Source organism: Amphibalanus amphitrite, unplaced genomic scaffold (genome assembly GCF_019059575.1).
Source record: "Amphibalanus amphitrite isolate SeventyFive unplaced genomic scaffold, NRLGWU_Aamphi_draft 000317F_arrow, whole genome shotgun sequence".
In the NCBI taxonomy this organism is placed as follows: Eukaryota; Metazoa; Arthropoda; class Thecostraca; order Balanomorpha; family Balanidae; genus Amphibalanus; species Amphibalanus amphitrite.
The window spans coordinates 523,857-543,641 of NW_024881812.1; the positions used below are offsets into that span (position 1 = coordinate 523,857).

The following is a 19,785-nucleotide window of genomic DNA, read 5'->3' on the forward strand; positions in this document are numbered from 1 at the left end:
AACAGTTGGATGAAAGTCAATATTGCCTTAACAACGGCTTCTCCTGAGCCAAAGGCCATCACCTGCATGCATCAATAAACTGATCGGAGCAGACGGTGTCGATACATCACGTCAAGTGACCATTGCTACTGGGCGGAGCCGGAGATGCCTGAACTTCTTTCGTAACACTTAACCCGCTGAAAGATTGTGGTGCGTACATGATAGCTGTTGTGATGGCATCTAAACACAATTGTTCTATCAAACTATATATTTATATCAGAATACACAAATACAAAACATTCGCTCATAGATGATTATCACAATACTCGTTCGTAAAAACGACGTGAGCAAAGGATGAAGAACCACAAAACCGTATAGAAAACGCTATTAGCGACTGACTCACTGCAGCACTCGATACATTCATCCAACCAACTCAGCCAGTTCATTTAATATCAGAAAACGAATCGGCTCACCCCGTAATCCCACTATAATCTCTCATCAATTCATGGATATGACGACCGTGTTGATTAGGACGATCATTATGCACGTCTAGGGGACCAGGCGCGGTGCCCGCCCACAATCTCCACTATCCGCCCGCGGTGTCTCAGAACTTCACTTTTGGAACAACACTGGAAACGACACGACAAAGCGCTCGTCCCATCAGCCAGCAGTGCTATCTAAGCACCCACATTCGGGACAACACTGGAAAACGGCACAGCAACGGCTAGTCACTGTGGGACAAATCAGCGATTCCCCACGAGCATCGACATAAAACTGACCATACCACGAAACACTACCGGAATACACCACCCTTTACAGCTCGCCGCGAGGAAACACTCGCTCGTCGGGATAGGCTATAAGCTGCCGTACCTGTCTTCATTCGTAGCGGCTGAGCACTGTGTGTTGATCGTTAATGTATCGAGGTTTGTCTACGACGGGGACGGGAATATTCCCCCAGAACGGACGGCATACATGGAAATGGCTCACAAAACGCTAAAAATGCTACAATACTCTCTCCGGAAAGCACAGTCTAAAAACGAAGTAAATCCTCAAAGAGGACCTGCCCATTTAAGAACATGATGAGGACATTTGCCCGGAGGACCTTCATCGAATCTCAGAATGTGTTGCCCCCGTCCCTCCTCCATTTGAGAATAGGGTGCCTTTATGAGAACAATAAGCCATCATTTACGAGAAACAATCAAGATGGCCTAGCCCTTTAGTTCTTCAGAGCTCAGAGCTATCCCCACACATGCGCAGAGAGCACGACACAAGCGCACTTGTCCCTTCCTGCACAGCACTCCATGGCGAATCAGCAAACAGGATGCCCTTTCAATACCCTCGGTTCAGACCGAGCAGTTTCAATATTACGCATGCACTGCCGGTCCATCCTCATCAAACCCCCACTTCTCCACAGAGTGAACCTCACCGCTGTCAGAGTGTTCACTTCTCTCCCCATAGCTTCACAGATCATGCATACCACTGCCTCGCCCTATTTAACAACATCCCGCCTTCAGATTGTCACTCTCACCCACCGCGTCTCCCCTCTCCCATCGCTCTTCCTAGCTGTGTGCGGAGCCGAGCAGACTGCTCTCCTCCCCGGACGAGTCAAAGTCCTCTACCTCTGCCACTAGATCGAGCTGGGTCTGCGCGGCCGGCGGCGGCGGCGCGCCCGGCGGCTGTACCACCGTTACAAAGTTCGCTGCCGGCTTGCCGTTGGAGGTGGGCTCAGCGTCCGTGTAGCCTCCGCCGGCAGCCAGGTAGCCGACGGGCAGGGCGCGGTAGCCGCTCGCCCGCTCGCGCCGCTGCCGCCAGAACAGCAGACCCACCACCAGCAGCGCCAGCGCCAGCAGTACGATGACGGTGAGCACGCCGCCGTACCAGCGGTCGGCGGCGCGGGCCCGCTCCAGCAGCTCCGTGTTGAGACAGGAGCGGGCGCCCAGCGGACCGGAGGTGAGCGTGGCGTCGCCGTGGCACCCGCTGCACTGGTAGTCGTTGGGCCCGTCGCACTCGGCGCACGTGTAGTGACACGGCTGGCAGGCGGCCCGGTCCCGGTCGGCGTACCGGCCAGGCGGACAGTCGGTCACACAGGAGCCCTCCGACAGCAGCCGGCCGTGCTCGCACTCTGAAAAACACCCACCGTCAGCCGGACCCTGACCAATGGACAGACGAACGGACGGAGGGACAAGAGCACGGCGAAAACAGGGCAGGCGACAGTGTGAAGTATGATTTACTTTATCGCCTCTTTACAATAAAAAACGCAATGAAGTTACTTTGTACTGATATTTGGTTCCTCTGATAATGTTATTAAAACAAGACATGCAAATAACGTGAAGGTTAAGAAGTTTCAAGTACAACATCACTCTAGTGTTTCGATGACATACGCAATGCAGTTTAGCCCTTGCACACACTACAACTATGCAATGGCTAGACACAGCATCAGCAGACATACGCGGTAAAACTGAAACACAACGCACCGCACCGCAACGCAACACAAACGACTAGCGCAATCAGACCGAAAAGGCGCCCCGAAAGTGCACTCGGAGACACGAAGCGAGCAGCGGAGATGTCCTAGCTCGGCTGAGAGGGACAGAGAGAGGGGAGATCGGCGGAGCCGGTTAGAGGGTGAGCGGATCGGGCCAGGACGCCAGCGAGGGCACAGAGTAGAGAGACGGGCGCTACTGAAGTCTACAGACACACGCTACTAGCCACATGCACTAACTGAAAGGACAGAAGACGGTCGAGCAGCCCAAAGCCGGTACCCCACACCAGACGGAAGAAGCGGCGGGGAGGGGAGCTTAAGTGGCAGACGAGACCGACCCGATCGCTTTGTCCATTGTCCCTGTGGATAATATAAACGTGCAGGCGGCCACCCCGAAGCGTGGGCGGGGAGCAGGATGGTCATTCCCGGTGAGCAAAAACAAACACCGTCTCAGTGACGCAGTCAGTCAGCCATTCAGCCACCCAGACAGGCAGACACCTCCCTGGTAGCAGCGCAGTTGACCCGACCCCGGTCTTCCCACCCGGCAAACTTGCAAGGGAGGGCCATCCCGGCCAGGGAGTAGCAGCGCCGACCCAGGAGACCATTCACCGTCATCACAGGGCGTCCCGCAGCCGCCTGGTTAGTGCCGTCACCGGACTGAGCGGGGCGGGGATGTCTGACGCGTGCCGTGGTTCCACTCACCTGACCAGCACCGGGGTCACCGCACTGCGACCCGTCTGACCCGAGGCGCGCCGCCGGCGATCCGCCGACGGCCGGCGGCAGCGCAGGCGTGGTTAGTGACGGCCGCGGCCCGACGGCGACCGGCCGCCCGCTCACACACAGAGAGAGAAACAGAGACGGAGAGATAGCGGAGGGGCAGCGGGGAGGGGAGAGTGCGCCGACCACCACCACTGCTACCTGGTGCCAGAGGTGCTCGCGGCGAGACAGAGTGTGAGAGACAGGAGGAGGCAGGATCAACGGAAAAGGAAAAACAGACGTGAGACAACTCAATGAGATGGTTTGTCACATACGGGGGAAGGTGGAGGGAGGCTTAACGTCTGAGGTTAGTTTCGATGAGCAGCGAAAGCAAATGCCATCTGTGATACGGTTATACTGATTCAGTGTTGGCAGGTTGATATAGTATATAGTGGAAAATATAAGAAAACAAAGTTTATAAGCGAAGAGAGCTCTTGTTTCGAAGGCGGCTGCTCAGCATTTGCTGCTTCGGCACTGCTGACGTTCACAGGTCAGAGTTCAGCGAGGCGCAGCAGATAGACAGATTCAAGTATGCGGCAGGGTATGTAATATCCAGCAAACCGTCCACCAGCTTTAACCTCTCGACATGTACAACAATAGCACACCAACAACTCCACACTGAATCAACACTTTCATTTATTGACATGATCCACATCTCACCGGCAAAGGGAAATGAGTATTAAAGATCGCGTATAAAACTATGATCTAAAAGTGACACCATCTGGCGGCGGCGCGTCTTTCTCTCTCTGTCTGGCGTTGTACTGTGGGCGGCCATCTCCTGACGGGCCCCGCGCCGCTCGGCGCCGCCTTTGTAATCACACTAATCACGGTCTGGAAAACGATTGTGTCGAGCCGACGCCCCGGACCGCGGCGACAGACAGGCGCTACATAGTAGCGCTGCAGCCAGCCGGACCAGTCGACATGGACAGACAGACACACACACAGACAGACGGACAGGGCGGCGGGACGGGCGTGTCTTATAATCATCGGTCGGCCGCCGGGCTGTGAGTTGATCTTTAGCCGGGCTGCGCGGAGTTCGATATGTGAGGACTGAGGAGTTGCTCCTCCCCCTGACCGACCGATGAGGGCAGAAGCAGTAGACAATAGACAGCAGACAGCAGACATCAGACAGGCGCAGCACGGTGATGACGCAGACAGGCGAAAAACGGCGGCGCGCGCGCAACATCAGAGCCAAAAGGCCACACACGATAACTGCTGACGGTGTGGACACCCGATCTCACATCCTACACAACTTCCCGGGGCAAGAATCAATTAAAACAGCGAGGTCATATTACATAGACGTGTACGATAAAACAAGGAGGATATTTGAGATCACGATGAACACCGCTGCGCTACGGTGATTGGGTCGCCGACGGACCGATCGCGCCCCGAACAGCGCACAGAGCCCATAATTAACGCCTGACCGCGGTGATTCGGCCGCACACCAACAACATAATAGGAACTGAGGCGACGGGCCGCCGCCGGCCGCAGCTGGCGCGGGGGCGCACTACAGACTCACGCACACACTAACAAACACGCGCGCACGCAACAAGCCAACATCGTGACGGGTAGTCTCCTGGTGTCATTTGAACTGAGGCGCCTGCTCTCCTGGGTGGGTGGGCTGGCGCGGCGGATCGGTGCGGCGAGCGAGTAACGGTGAGCAATCGTTTGGCACAATACTGATCTACAGAGCACGGCGGGGGTCGGCGTCACATCACAGGGCGGTGCCGGCGGCCGGGTCAGCCCCTCCACCGCCGGACACGGCATACAGGCGTCATCAGCTGCACGGACACAGACACACATACATACACACACACACACAGAGACAGACAGGCGCGAGCGACTGGGAGCTAGGCGCGGCCGCGGCGCGTTACCGAGGCCCGCGCAGCGCCGCCACCACCGTCAGGGCCAGACACCAACCTAGACAGAGCGAGGCGGAGGTGTTGGCGCGCAGACAGCCGGGCAGTCGCGGCGGCAGCGCCGTGGTGGGCGCCGCCGCCGAGCGCTCCGTGCTGGAGGTGGGCGGCGGCTGCGGCGGCTGGGCCGGCGGCGCCGTGCCGGCCTCCACCTCTGTGCCGAACATCACCAGCGTCCAGTCGGAGACGGTGGCTGAAACACACCGGGGCCGGACGGTCAGACGGGGGGCACGGGGTGGACACTCCATGGTCAGACGAACTCGGGGGACCCAACCGGCAGACGCAGCGACAATTGTAGCCGTACCAAAAACAGGGCAGCCAAAGTGACATTGCATCGGAAACTTTCACCATTGTAAATATGGGTAGTTTTTTTTTTTTGAAATGACGAACAGCATAAATGTTTGTCATTTATTTTGTTGAATTTAGAGACAAGCGTAATATGTTTCCCATTTCTTTAATTGATTTAGAGCCAGTGTAAAAAAAAAGATTCACGAAGCTAGAAACCGAACCATAGCAAGGTCACCGCAGGTTTTAAAAATAGGTACTTGCGAAGATGCATCTCACCAAAACCTACGAATTATTACGCTTATAATTTGCCATAACAGCAATTAGCAAAGATACGGTAAGTAGGATAGCACTTGCATAAAGCCCAGCAAACACAGCACATCTAAAAACACGTCAAGAAAAAGGGGGAAAATACCATTTTAAAATAAAGTAAAGAGCTTTAACAGAAGACTGGGACATACAACAATTAAACTCGTTAAAAATGCAGGCAGGGGACATATAATTCGATGATTTTTGGTACACACACTCAACACAGTCAAATCAAGAAATCAAAAATCCAACACCAAAATGCAGCAAAACGCCGGGCAGGGGGCGCCAGGTCAGGCTGAGCCAAGTCGTTGCTGGCAGATGTCAGGCAGCAAATATCAACAGACAAACCGAACAAGGCCAAGTCAGCTCTATGCATGCGAGAACACGGATAATCGGGGAGGGAGACGCGAACTGCTCAGTCTGTCCATCGGACTGATGTAGGACTTGACAGCTACTCTGCGTTGCCTCTTCAATAAACCTAAGTCCTGAAAGACTTTGAAGGGCCCAACGTGAATGACTCCAAGGAGGAAATTCAAGGGAAACGGGCCAAAACAAACCGAGCATGTAACAGGGACTCACAGGATATCAGCCCACATTGATCAGAGGAGGTAACATTCAAACCTCGCCACTCGAACTGGGGTAAGGGACACGGGCGGCAGGCCTCTAAGGACGGGCAGGGTCAGCCGCCAGGCAGCTGAAGCGAGCCGGGCACGGCAGCGGGTCACGTGCAGACTGCATTCTCTGTCCGGCGTCTCGGGGCCGGCAGCGGCACACGGCTGGAAGTCTGGCAGCCACCGGTACCTGACTGGTGACCCCGGCGGCGACCCGGGGGCGGCGGCGGCGGCCGCGGCTCGGGCCGCCGCCCGCCGCCTGCCGAGCCGCTCAGAGCCGGCCGGAACGCCGCGCGTCCCTGCTGCTGCTTCTGCTGCTGCTCGCGGCGCTTCTCCGAGTGGCGGACGTGGACGCCGGGGCGCGGCGGCGGCGCCGTGGCCGCCGGCCGGCCGGCGTTCGGGTTATAAGGCACCCCCAGAGTGACCAGCGTCCAGTGCGCTAACACTACCTCGCCTGGGGGAAGGGCGCGCGGTGAGGGGCAGCGCCGCACGCCGGGCGGAGGGGCGGTACTGAGAGGTAGTCAGCCCCGGGACTGAGAGACGCACCGGGTGGAGGCATGGGAGGAATCCAGCACGACCCGCACTATCAGGGACCGGGGACAGCGGACCGTCACCTACCCAGCGGTGAGCCTCAGCGGGAGCGTGCCGAATCAAACGTCAATCCATCACCAAAACACCACCACCACCAACCAGCCAACAGAGACAAACCCCGCCACCAAAATCACTCGGTGAGACACCCGCGCCACCTATGGACAGCGGCGCGCACTACAAGTACGGTCGTCACGCGGTGCTGGGCGGCGGCGCTAGAGGCGGGTGTGGTGAGCGCAGCCCCAGTGCGGCACCGCCGGCGCAGGGCGGGTGGGGCAGAGGGCACTTACCGGTGTATCGGCCATCATTGTGCACCTCCAGGGACCAGGTACCCAGCGGCGACTCGTCCCAGTTGTGCGTGGTCATAAACGGCCATTCCTGGGGGAGAGACAACATCATGAAGGTTGAGTGGGCGGACGAAACAGGCAGAACTGACAAACGGGATGAAAATGTGAGAGGAGGAAGGCTTTTCTAGATTTTATGTGAGAAAAAGACAAGGGCAAGGGATGACATACCAGATGGTTATGTTATAAGGGCTCTGACCATTTCATGCTCTATTCCTTCCTAGAGCTCTTAGCACTCGCGTTCTAACCCATCAAATACAGCAGCTTCACCTCAGTCCCTAATACCACGCCAGCCATTCGACCAGTATCCCCAGTCCCCACCAGCCTACTGCCCTCTCGCACCGACCTTGAATCCGGCCCGGGACGAGTCGTGCGGCCTCTTGTCCAGCAGTGTGCTGGTGGTGCCCGCCGGCGACGTCAGGAAGATCCTTATGTCGCCGCGGCGCGTGGCGTCCAGACTGATGCGCGCCTGGACGTGCTCCATGTAGTTGACGCCCTCGCACGAGTTGACGGTCAGCGTGAGCACCACCTTGCTGTGAGACGGCACCAGCCTGTGGGGCGCGGGGGGAGGGTTAGAGGGGTCGGCCGGGCGGCAGCACAGCGGCAGACGCCCACAGAGGGGCGTTGGGAGGGACACAAAAAGCACCGTCACTGGATGGTCCCACCTGTGTTCCGCCTTCAGGGGAAAATTGAGAATAACAGAAAATAACAAAAACCTACCAAAAACCATAAACGATAATATTTACATCGCACAAGCTTCAATCCAACACAACTGAATGAAAGAACAGCAAGGCCTTGATATTAGAGATGCATTTTTTGAACCCGCGAACCCGCTTTCTGCGGGTTTTCAAAACCCGCAGGGTTTTTGGCGGGTTCGAGAAGCAAAACTTGTCGTGTGGCGGGTATTTGGCGATCAGACCTTAGAACCTATAAAAAAATATTTTTTTAGATGCAAAACACAATGCCAAGTGCATTTGCTCAGGTTAACAATACAATATTCATCAAAACAACTTTTAAAACAGAACCAAATAGAAAAATATATCAAGGGCCAGACTTAAATGAGATGTTTAAAATCAGAGCAAATGCCACATGTTACTTTATTTGCATCTGGTCGGCATAAAAAAGAGCTATCAGCTAAACAAAATTTGATGGAAATTCATTGATTACCTATCCTACTCTACGTTCTGTCTCACCCTATATTACGAAAATAACACACCAATTACCCTTACAAAAAATCAAAATATTGACTGACATGCGGCCCAAACATCACGCAATACAATACTGGCGCACTTCCGACATTCTGACAAGGATTGGCATTTGACTGCGTCAATTTTGGTCTCTGAGGAAAAGGAAAGCTGTCATTGATGACGTAATAATAATTTTACAATCAATTTTTCTGTCTTGGTTTTTGAATACTTCAAAATAGCAATTATACATGTTACAAAATACAAAACCACGTAGCTTGTCGCATTTATTTCTTGTCTTTTTACCTCCTTATCATTTGTATGCCGATAGAGGCTGAGGACCAGCCGGAGAGCATTACCAAGACCATCTATAAAATTATTGCATTTAATTTAGTATTTACTGTCTCTTTATTTCTTAAAGGAAGACTGCCACCTTCAAAAAGTTTTCTCAGATCGGCCTATGATTTATTCCCTGGACAAAACAAAATTTTAGAATTCACCTGACAAAGTATCATCACGTGAATCGCGAAAAAATTGTCGATTATCATATAATTATCAATCGGTTAATGTCTAGCGACAATGTTTACACATCACTAGACTTCAAGGTCATAAGATTATTACATTTTATTTGAAAAAGTAAGGTATTTTATGATTTACTAATATATGATTTCATAAGAAATTGGCCATGTTTAACCCGCGCCGGGCCGGTGCTCTGAGATTCCGCGCCGGGCCGGGGGGGGGGGGGTGTCTGAACACCCCCCCTTCTAAGTCGGCTCCTGGGCCACGTAGCGACACGCGGTAAGCGGCAATCGAAAGAACGTCCAAAATAAGGACGAAAACACTTCGGTCATTTTTTGGGTCAGGTCAAAGGTCAGGTCACCAGAGGTCACCAAAGGTCAAATGTTCACTATTTCAACATTTTGGAAACTGCCAACGGCTATCTCGGGAACCGATAGAGCTACAGCGCCGCGGAAAAGCGCATTCGATAGCCCTTTTACAGACCTTTCTGAGTAATGTTCTCAGATTTGACCTCAGGTCAACGGTTTAGCCTCCAGAGGGCAAAAACTCCAAAAATAGCCGTTTTTACGAAAAACGTTTTTTCGGCAATAACTTTTGACTCAAAAGAGCCATGACATTACTTTTGCCACCATCGTGTTCCTCTCGTCGAGACGCGTCGAATGAACTATAATTTGACCTTGAAAGGTCAACTTGAAAATTTGACCTCAGGTCAAGGTCATGACCTGACCGGAAAAGGTCATGTTGCATATCAGTCGATCCGCAACGTCGAGCCGAACACATCTAAGGCATTTTCAGCGCTCTAGCACGTCTCTATCAGAAGTTATTAGCGAAAAACTGTTAGATTCTGTTCGTGACCTGAGATGACCTCGGGGACATAACGAGGGGTCACAGTTGCCATTTTCCGGTTCAGTGTGTCCATTTTATCTACATCTCGATGTTTGAGAGTGTCTAGAATAGCGTTCGTGCAAAACAGACGCTTTTCAATTTTCTCCCATTGACTTATAATGGAGAGGTCGCAAAATTGACCTGACCTTAGGTCACCGATATCAAAATTCCGAGATATACATTTTATAGATAATGTTGCTCTAATCAATCGCTGAAAGTTTCAAGGCAATCGATCAATCGGTGTAGCTATGACGAGCATTCTTATTTTTTCTGAGGTGAGGTCACTTGGCGTGACCTGGTGACCTGACCTAAGGCGACCTGGGTCTGAAACTTTTACAACATGTGCGGAAAAGATGCACGAACAGGTGTGCCAAAAACGGCGGCGCTCCGCGCCGCCGTTTTTGAGATATCTGCGAAAAACCGCAGGGGGGGTGTTCAAACACCCCCCCCCCGGCCCGGCGCGGGTTAATTTATTTTGCATTTAAGTTCGTAAAACATTTAAAAATCATGGCTCATTTGGAATGGGTCTGGCCCATGTTAAACCCCATTTCCCACACTTTTTTGGAAAAAATGAACTACTGAATATATAAGTTTAACTTTTATTTTGACACTCCAAAATTCTTCTCTGATCTCGAAACAATCAAAGTTTTGACATATATTTACCAAAAGATAAGAAAATTCATGTTTCAAAGTTATCGATAAACAGTAGAGATGTCGGTTTTCTTGGACTAAAAAAATGGCATCAAACTGAACTTTGGTCTCCGATTTCTCGCAAACGGGTTCGAATTTCGGAAAACCGACTTCAGTCTGGGACATAGGTGGCTCAGCTCTAGTGAAAACCGTTTTGTGAAAAAATGGTGGCAGTCTACCTTTAACCAGTAAAATAATTTTATCAGAATGGCACATGAATATGCATTGTAACGCTGTCTTTGCGACAAGTTCGCACTAACTACGGCTGTAATTTAGTCGCTGTAACTTTCTTTGCGATCAGCTGTTTGGCGACGCTTCTGACGCATGTTTCCAGAAATGCGTGGTTCATTCAAGGCTATAGAACTCCATTGGGTTCATTGGTGGTTAGATGGTTTTCGCTGGGATTTTGCATGATTTGTTTTATGTGTAGATCGACTGGATACTCATTATTCAGCGTGTCACTATTTATTTTTAACTGGAAATCGCAAATCTTTTTATATCAACATTCATTTAGATAACAATATCATTCCAGAAGCCTAACATTGAGAGGGAGCCAGAGTGAAATTTTGATCCTCAGCCAATGCTGAAGGGTAAGGTGAGAGAAAGATTTTATTGAACTCCTTTCCGAAAGGAATTTCAAGTGTATTGATGCATTATTCATTTTCCACTATCCAGTGTGCACTTCCTGAGGACTGAGCATAGCAATTTGAAGTCCTTACTATCAGACATGTGCTTGGATCCGGAAAAATGGATCTAAGATCCGATCCCATGGATCCCGATCCGAGATCCATTCAGATCATAGATCCAACCCCTCAATTTTGTCGAGAGATCTACTGGGATCATAGATCTGACCCTTCAATTTTGTCGCTAGATCCACTCGGATCATAGATCTGGCTCCCCAATTTTGTCGTGAGATCCATTGGGATCATGGCTCATAGGTGCTCAAAATGTTAACAACTTTCTTTCACAAGAAGTTATGAATACCTTATACCAAAGTATGGTTAGAAACAAACAATCTTATACAAAGGCCATATTAGTAAAGGCATCCAGTTACATTATACAGAATACAAAATAAAGGAGGCTCATGATGGTCACAACTTGAGAGAATTGAGTGACATGAAGATTGTTCACATACCAACAGAAAAGTTTGCATTAACAATTATCATAGAGGTAAGTCAAAGTAATGACTAATGAACAATACATTACTAGGTACCTACCACATCACAATTCATGTTAGAATCTACATAATGATATTGATAAGACAATCTTGCATTAGACAACCATGAGGCTTTCCAGTTTCCAGCTAACACAATTGATTGATAAACAATAAAAGATGATACTGACACATGTGGCTTGGTTAGGTAAAGGTATTTCAATCTATTGAAAGAAATATTTGATAAAATTAACTGAGATATAAACAAAAGTATACAAATATTCAACAGCCTGCGGAAGCGATGGAAAGCGAAATATCAATTGTAAAGGCCTGGCTACACTACGCGTTTTCTGCGTGCGTTTTTTGCGTGTTTGCGGGTTTTGCGTAATATCGTTCTAGAAAAATAAACGATATTACGTTTTTGTGATGTTTTTTATATTCAATTGTAGTTAATATAAGAGTTATATTAACTTCTGCATAAAACTTATGTAAAAATCATATTATTTTTTACTTTTTCTTCTAGAGATATTAGGTAAAAAACGCAAATCCGCAAAAAACGCACGCAGAAAACGCATAGTGTAGCCAGGCCTTAATGGCCTTGGATATTTACCGTAAAATGATTATTCAGTATCTAAATAGAACTCGTGACGTCATTTCAAATAACAAATGAGCTAAGCGTTCTACTTTCGAGTATAATGAAAATAAATAAAAAATCGAACTGGAAATTCAAAAGTCTTGAGTTTTTTTCAAAAGAATTTTCATTTTTTTGCCTCACATCATTTTGCGATACGATTGTTTGTGAATACCATCTTTGTAGCGTTAAATTTAATGACGTAAACGTAAGCTGAAACGGTATTACTGAGCCGGGTGTGCGCCTTGCATCTTTATTTTATTCACTTTTCAAAAGAATCTTAATATCTTACGTCATTAGTTTGAAGGGCCTATTACGGGGAATCTTTTGGAATCATTACGGTTTTAGTCAAATTAAGATTTTTCATTGGTCACACGATAATGACGTAATAAAACAATATTACCAAAACGTGAGCTGTGAATTTCGTTTGTCTTTTTTTGGGAGGCTCTCTCATAACGAAAGCACAGCATGGCACCACACGTGGCACCAAGGCCGTGGCACGATGCCAAAAGTAGATGTAATCTGAAGAAGTTGATGCCATTTTTGAACTTGTAATTTTATTAGGAAAGTATTTGAGGTATGGTTGCTATTCTTACTAAATCGAAATTGTGTTGCACATACTAATAGCACATACGAACATTCTGGATTGGGATTTCATACCTGGCAGAAGTGGATTGCTGGATTATTTTTAACAAAACTGACCTATTTGGCTTCCAGGTTTGATTCCTAACATCTGTCCATAGGCGGCGGAACAGGGGGGGGGGGGGGGTGGCACCAGGGTACAGTGCCCTCCATAGATTTTGGCATTTTAACATTAGTCCTACTGGCGTTGCATGGAAAGAATGGGACCAAAATGAAAATCTGCAGTGCCCCGCTGCCACTGCATCTGTCTGTACTGTTTGTTCATTGAATTAAAGTGGCTGTAGCTTGTTGATAAGATTGTCATCAGTGCTGTCTTGAAAAAGTTACAATTGGTCACAAAAAGTAGCAATGTGCATGTTCTTGGTTTATTTTAAATGTAGTACAAATGTTGTTGATTTAAATTCAAATTTAATGATGATACCTAATGATTACAACTGGTCTTAACCATGTCCACAAGTGACAATTCTCAATTGTATTGCACTGTAAGGTGTACAATTATGTAGGATAAGGGTTTCATTGGCTACATGTTGTCGTGAGATCCATACAGATCATAGGTCCTCCACAAATTTTGCCCGCTGGATCCACAGAGATCATAGATCCGACCCCTAAATTTTGTCGAGAGATCCATTCGGATCATAGATCCAACCCCTGAATTTTGTCGAGAGATCCACTCGGATCATAGATCCAACCCCTCTATTTTGTCGAGAGATCCACTGAGATCATAGATCCAGCTCTCGGATCCATGCACATGTCTGCTTACTATTTGTTTGGCTGTCTTTTTCTGAACAGCAATGAAGCAAGTAAGGTTTACATAGCTCTAGCATTGACCCAGCTGTATTTTTTTCTTGCAAAAGAAGGTTTTTAAAGTTGCGGGTTTTTTGCGGGTTCAGCCAAGCCAAAATCAGCTTGCGGGTAGTTGTGGTTGGGCAAGGGGTAGCTGCGGGGCGGGGCGGGTAATGAAATTGCAAATTTGGGGCATCTTTACTTGATATCCCATTAGCGTTATCAGATCACATTTCATCACATCAGCTCCAAAAAAACCCTCACGGCTCACCCTTCTCCAGTCTTCACCCTCCGGCCCAGCCCCCCCCCCCGCCCCCTGCCACTCACTTGTCGACGTGTGCGGAGGGCGTCTCGCACTTGCGCTGTTCGGGCACGGGCCTCCACGTCCTGGCCAGGTTGACCATGGCCGTGGCGTCCATGAGACCGTAGCCAAACGAGTGGCTCACTGTTGACAGCGAGCGGGTTGGGTTACATGTGTAACGAGCTTTATCGGCTATTTAAAACATTACAAAAATGACAGCCGCAAAGTTCAAAAGGAGCGAACATTAAACTACAACAATTCGATCTTCCCTGTTGACGAGATAAATTTCGATCTAATTTAGTCATGTCGCTGTAGCTGTTTTGATTCATATTTCAAAATGTGATATAGCTACCGCATCCACCCTAACTATCAAGACGGCGGTCCACTTTCAACCCTCCCTCCCTTCCCCCATCAAGTATTCCAGCACCCCGTACCGTTTCGTCCGACGCCGTTGGTAACCCAGTCGGCCGCCCGCAGGTTGGCCCGACGCGCCGTGCGCACCACGATGTGCTGCATGTCGCGCCAGGTCAGATCCTGGTTCACCTGTGAGGGTACAGCGGGGTGACAGGTCAGAGAGCTGACCAGCTGCGTGGTCATAGATAGGCGGGGATCGCCCGGGGTTTCGGGATCATCGAGTTTAGGACTTTTGTGCCATATCAGAGCGAACATGCTGCTATGATGGGGACGAAGGGGTTCCCCAATCCCCAGCCCAGCATGGGAGTTCCCCCAGGGCAGATAAGCGGGCTACAAAGTGCCAAGTGGTTGATGGACTTTCCAGGCTTCGTCAGATCAGCTAATGGCATTAGACATTGCATTTCCCTGAAAGGATTATACGGTTCGGGGAGAGCTGTTTTAAAGAGTGCTAACAGGGAATTTATTCATTAAGGCTGGAGACAGCTGGCCTAAAGAAAAAGCTCTTTAACACTAGAAGACCTCTCTGAAAAGATTGTTTTCATTATTATCGGCGTATATCATGACCGTAACGTAGCTCTAACTCATACAAAGATTTCATCGGAGTTTAAAGTCACCAGCTAATGCATGAATAGCAAAGCACCCCACTCTTAGCCGAAAAACTCTGTGGTCCGTAGGCCACCCTCTCGGCACCCTTTCTCTGCTATTTTCAATCACACTTACGACCGGCCTCCGTCGCCGCCGTCTGGGCCGTTCTCACCCAATGGCCATCGATCCCGACGGCTCCATCAGCGAATGGTCCGTAAAGAGGCAATAACCCGACTACACGGTCTCCAACCCCGACCAAAGCCCGGAGACGACGGCCGCGTCAGGCGCATCGTTCGGCAGACAGAGGAAATGAGGTCCGTATTGACTTCAGCGCTCATATGCGTAGCGATGGCGACAGCGGGCGCTCCGCCGGCGCTCAATGTTTTTGTCCTCCCTGTTCTGTGCCGGCGGACTGTTGTGACGACAGCGCCGTTGTCTCCTGTGTTACCGCTCGATCGGTCAGTTGACGCGCACTCGTTGTTTTGTGAACGGTTGAGCTGCTGATGTGTTTTTCTAGAAATAGCTCTGTTGACGTGCAGTTGCCTCGAGACGGACGCTGGACGACGGCTATTATAACCGGCAGCCGGTGCCAATCCAATCAGACACAGTCGACCTGTTGCGACAGCCATCAAAACTAAAAGCCTCATCGAACATGCAGCGGCTGAACACAAAAAGAGCGATGGGTCACTGGAGGGACAGGTGCCTGGCAACGCGGCGCAAACGCCCGCCATTGAGGGTCACTGTGACATTTTGTGACGGGGTGGCGGCGCCGGTCGACGGGAGCTGAATGGACGGGCCGGTGACCGCTGGATGACCGGCCGATAGCGCCTGATGGATTAGGTGTCACCGCGCGTATAGAGGCGGCTCCGGTCCGGCACGGCCGACCGATCAGTGCCCGCCAGTAGCGGCGGCGCACTGCGGATTTATCCGGCCAGTGACGTCACGCAGCGACACGGCACGCGAGGCGGACCCCAAAGTAGATCGAATCACTCGACTGGACAGCAGCTGCCGCCAGCAGACCGAAAATAACACCGCCCGGAAAGGTCACCTCACTCTCAGAGAAGCTTTGAACCCAGCACACGCCATCCATTCTATAGGAATCTACCCCGAGGAAGCGGGAAAACACAAGGTGATCAGCCACACCTTCGAGCGGGCTTCGTCCACCCTGAAAGAGCAACCATCTCAACCCCAATACACTGCACACGACCGACCCATCCACACCATAGAGATCCTACATACGACCTCTATAAGGAGATCTCATGTAAGATCCCCATAATCCGCACACTGCTCCCGTATACATACCGAGACGGGCAGACAGGACTCATGAGCGTCAGCCACTGCACGGAAAGGTCGGCACAGCGGACACGTTATTACTACTGTCCAGTGCGGGAGGGCCCGTACCGCCGGCCATCGCTCCTCTCTATTGGCTATTAGTCGCTGCTGATTGTCCTCGGGTCGCCGAACACCGTACAGGGATACAGATACGCTCACCGAGTGGGGCGTGTGATTGCTTTCTGAGATACATCGACAGGCTGTCGTGAGCAATGACGACAGATGTCTTTGTCATGTCTGTATGGCGTGCATCAAGCCTCTTCTGTGTCGACAAATGGTATATTTTGTTAAATTCTTTACTTCTTTAGGAATCTTTCAGCACACCTAAATGCACACATGAAGTTTTCAATCATTAATCTCGAGCCCAACTGCGCACAATTGCACCATGGACATCACGATATCAACCCTCTTCACCACCACCACCTTTACCATCACCCTCCCCGCCCCTGGTCACCCACCACTGACCACCGCTCTGACTCAGGTCATCCAGGTCACCCCCGCACCTACCTGCAGCGCCAGGGCGCAGATACCGGCGGCCAGCGGCGCGGAGGCTGACGTGCCCGTGTGTGTGGCCGTACAGCCGCGGTGGAGGTCCGTGGTCACAATCTGAGGACAGACGCGAACACAGTCAGCCACCAATGTCGTCAGGGTCGTCAGCTAAATCCCACATCAGTCGTAGATAGCAAATGTCGACACCTTTTTTTAAACCCCACATCTGTTCTCCGGTGAATTTCCGGGAAGCACGAAAGATCTCTTTTTAGAAGTGTCCAATCGTCCGATCCTGATCAAATTTGTGTGTTCGTAAGCTTGCTCTGGCATTGCTTGATCTGCCAAGACAGACAAACTTGAGAAAAATCGAGTGACTGTACCTTTTTTGAAGGTTTCTAAACAACTTGTCTGAACTTCACGGGAGAACAAATGTGGGGTTTAAAAAAAGGTGTCGATGTAATGCAAGTTCTGGCCGTGCTCCATGGTTGCGAAATTGAGTGCAGCATCTTTGAGGTACAAGTAGGAGCCTGAGTCACAGGACGGATGCTCGGCAATCCCTCTCACATGTTTCAGTCCCATCTTGTGACTATTCTCCCATCCCGTCTCGTCCCGTCATCGTCTCCTCCCTTCCATGCCGTCCCCTCCCATCCCCATTCAAACCCTTCGTCCGGTCGGTACCTGGTTCTCGAGGCTGCTGCCCGAGCTGTACGTGGTGGCCAGTGTTGAGCTGCACGTACCCCTCCCCCACCACCCTACCCCGCCCTCTCGTTAGCCTGCCGACGTCTGTACCTGTTTCTCGAGGCTGCTACCGGAGCTGTAGGTAGTGGCCAATGTCGAGCTGCACGCCTCCGAGTACCAGGGCACGTCGCCGTTCTCGGTGGCGCTGCTGATGCTCAGCGTCCACAGGCTGTTGGTGTAGCCGTCACAGTTGCAGTTGTCCAGCTCCCTGCCGCCGTTACCGGAGGCCCACACGAAGATGGAGCCCTTGCCGTTGCGGCCCTGCAGGTGGGGAGGTCGGAAAAGTCACAGTGGGATCGGTAATGACAACACATTCCGAGAAGTCCGATCATGATCTGGGAACGTGATCAATAAGACGTAGAACAGCAGTTATATAATTCATCTACGCTGGATTTGCCCAAGGTAAGACAAGATAATCATCAAGGAACATTTTCTGAACCCAGAGCGAATGCCTACAATTACGAGGATAGCCTCTTCGCCAGAGGTATTTTGGATGGAAAAATACTCAATGAACTCTTATAATGAGACTGACTTCAACAAAAAAGCCGCTGTAGCTTCCTGCTGTTTGCGTTGCCACGCGACCTGAGGTGCAGTTGGGTCACCTCTCCCGGCCGCCGATGGCTCGGCCAACATCAATACACACGGCGGCACTCATAAGCCGAAATAAACGGCGCACTCACTGCCATCGTAATGACATGTTTACGACAGTCGTAATAGCGCGGCCAAATATAACATTTCAAATGAAATTAACAGCACCGTGATTTACAGCACAGGCGCGATTTAACGCACCACCGCGGCTGCAAATGATCGTGCGCACCTCATTAATCCGATCAAATTCGACCTCCCGAAAACTCAAGTCCGCCGTAATTCGGTGAAAATGAGTCGTGAGCGGGTGTTCGAGCGAACTCACGTTGACGATGCCCTCCTTGAAGGCGCGCTTGGCCAGCTCGCCGGGTCCGTCCACTGTCTCTCCATCGTCATCCGGCCCCCAGCTGGCGCTATAGATGTCGATGTGGTTCTGGTTCAGGCCCAGGGACCGCGCCTCCACTGCGTCCGTCACCTCCCCGTCCAGCATACGAACACCTGGCGGCAGAGCGGCGCAGTTGTAGTTACCACACCCGCCGACAGGTGGCCGAAGGGACCGACACGCAGCTGGCTGACAAGGTCGGGAGGACATGCGGATTGCGGCCGGCCGGCGCGGCCCGGTGCCGGCGCGGTCACGGACCTCTATAGGACACGTGTGGAGCCCGGAAAACGGACCGTCGGCTCCCGGCTGACGGTGTGTCGGCCATCGCTGGACGCATGAGCGAGGCGAGCGATTGAGAAAATGACCGTCTAAACAGCATTTCGGGAACAATGCACAAGGACATTACTCTCGGGAGCAAAGGAGACAGGTTATAACAATATGTAAATAATAAAGCGAACACGAGATACAAAGCCCATAATTTGCAGGAGAACAAAATCGGCGGAGAGGAGAGGAATAAACAGCGCCTTAATATAGAAAAAAAAATCATACCTATGCAAGATCCAACCGAATTTGTAAAAGGTATTAAAGGTCAGGCCGAAAGGATCAACTTGCTTTTCAATAAGAAATGCTTCTTCGGAGAGCTTTCGCGTAAGTTTCTGAGAGTAACCATAGGAACATCATTATTCCACATACTATTTCGGGCTGGATCAATGCAGACGACACTAATGATACACGGTCAATACTAAGACCGATCCTTTAAAGCTGGGCCTCAGCAGGGAGAGACCTCGTCTTAGCGACTATACGGGCGAAGATCTTCCGCATTAATCATTCCGAGAGTGAGGGCATTTAGTGGATTTCCATATTGTTGAACAGCTAACATTCAATTTTAGACTTATCCAATTTAATTCCACTTAGGCCCCAGTACGGACAGACTGCCTTATATCGCATTAGCTTTAGCAAAGGTTAACGAGACAATTGCGGGAAATCGAAGATTGAATTTCCATACTGTTAACTGAAATAGTGCAGCTCAACAGAAAGTAGTCGGTACCTAGGCTGGAAAGCTTGGTCACTCTCATCAGTATGAGGCTCCATTTTATGCAGAGCATTTAATATATCCACCCCAGCCTTCCCCTTTTATTCCTTCAATGTCGATCAATAATGCATTTCAGGTCCTGGGTACAAGGCGTCCGACGCCGAGCCACTGC

At 50.5% G+C, this 19,785-nt stretch overlaps 1 protein-coding gene across 3 annotated transcripts in view; it reads right to left on the reverse strand.

The window, feature by feature from the left end:
- Positions 1-232: 232 nt before the first annotated feature.
- Positions 233-19,785, reverse strand: part of LOC122388317 (furin-like protease 1) — a 74,941-nt gene continuing 55,388 nt past the window's right edge. For all 3 annotated transcript variants that reach the window (XM_043379289.1, XM_043379291.1, XM_043379290.1), the window contains exons 7-15: positions 18,524-18,696; positions 17,665-17,874; positions 16,894-16,992; positions 14,490-14,598; positions 14,082-14,199; positions 7,614-7,818; positions 7,214-7,301; positions 5,135-5,323; positions 233-2,101 (exon numbers count right to left, since the gene is read on the reverse strand). In XM_043379289.1, coding sequence (XP_043235224.1) covers positions 1,539-2,101; positions 5,135-5,323; positions 7,214-7,301; positions 7,614-7,818; positions 14,082-14,199; positions 14,490-14,598; positions 16,894-16,992; positions 17,665-17,874; positions 18,524-18,696 — 1,754 coding nt within the window. In that variant the 3' untranslated portion in view covers positions 233-1,538. The remainder of the gene's footprint in view (positions 2,102-5,134; positions 5,324-7,213; positions 7,302-7,613; positions 7,819-14,081; positions 14,200-14,489; positions 14,599-16,893; positions 16,993-17,664; positions 17,875-18,523; positions 18,697-19,785) is intronic.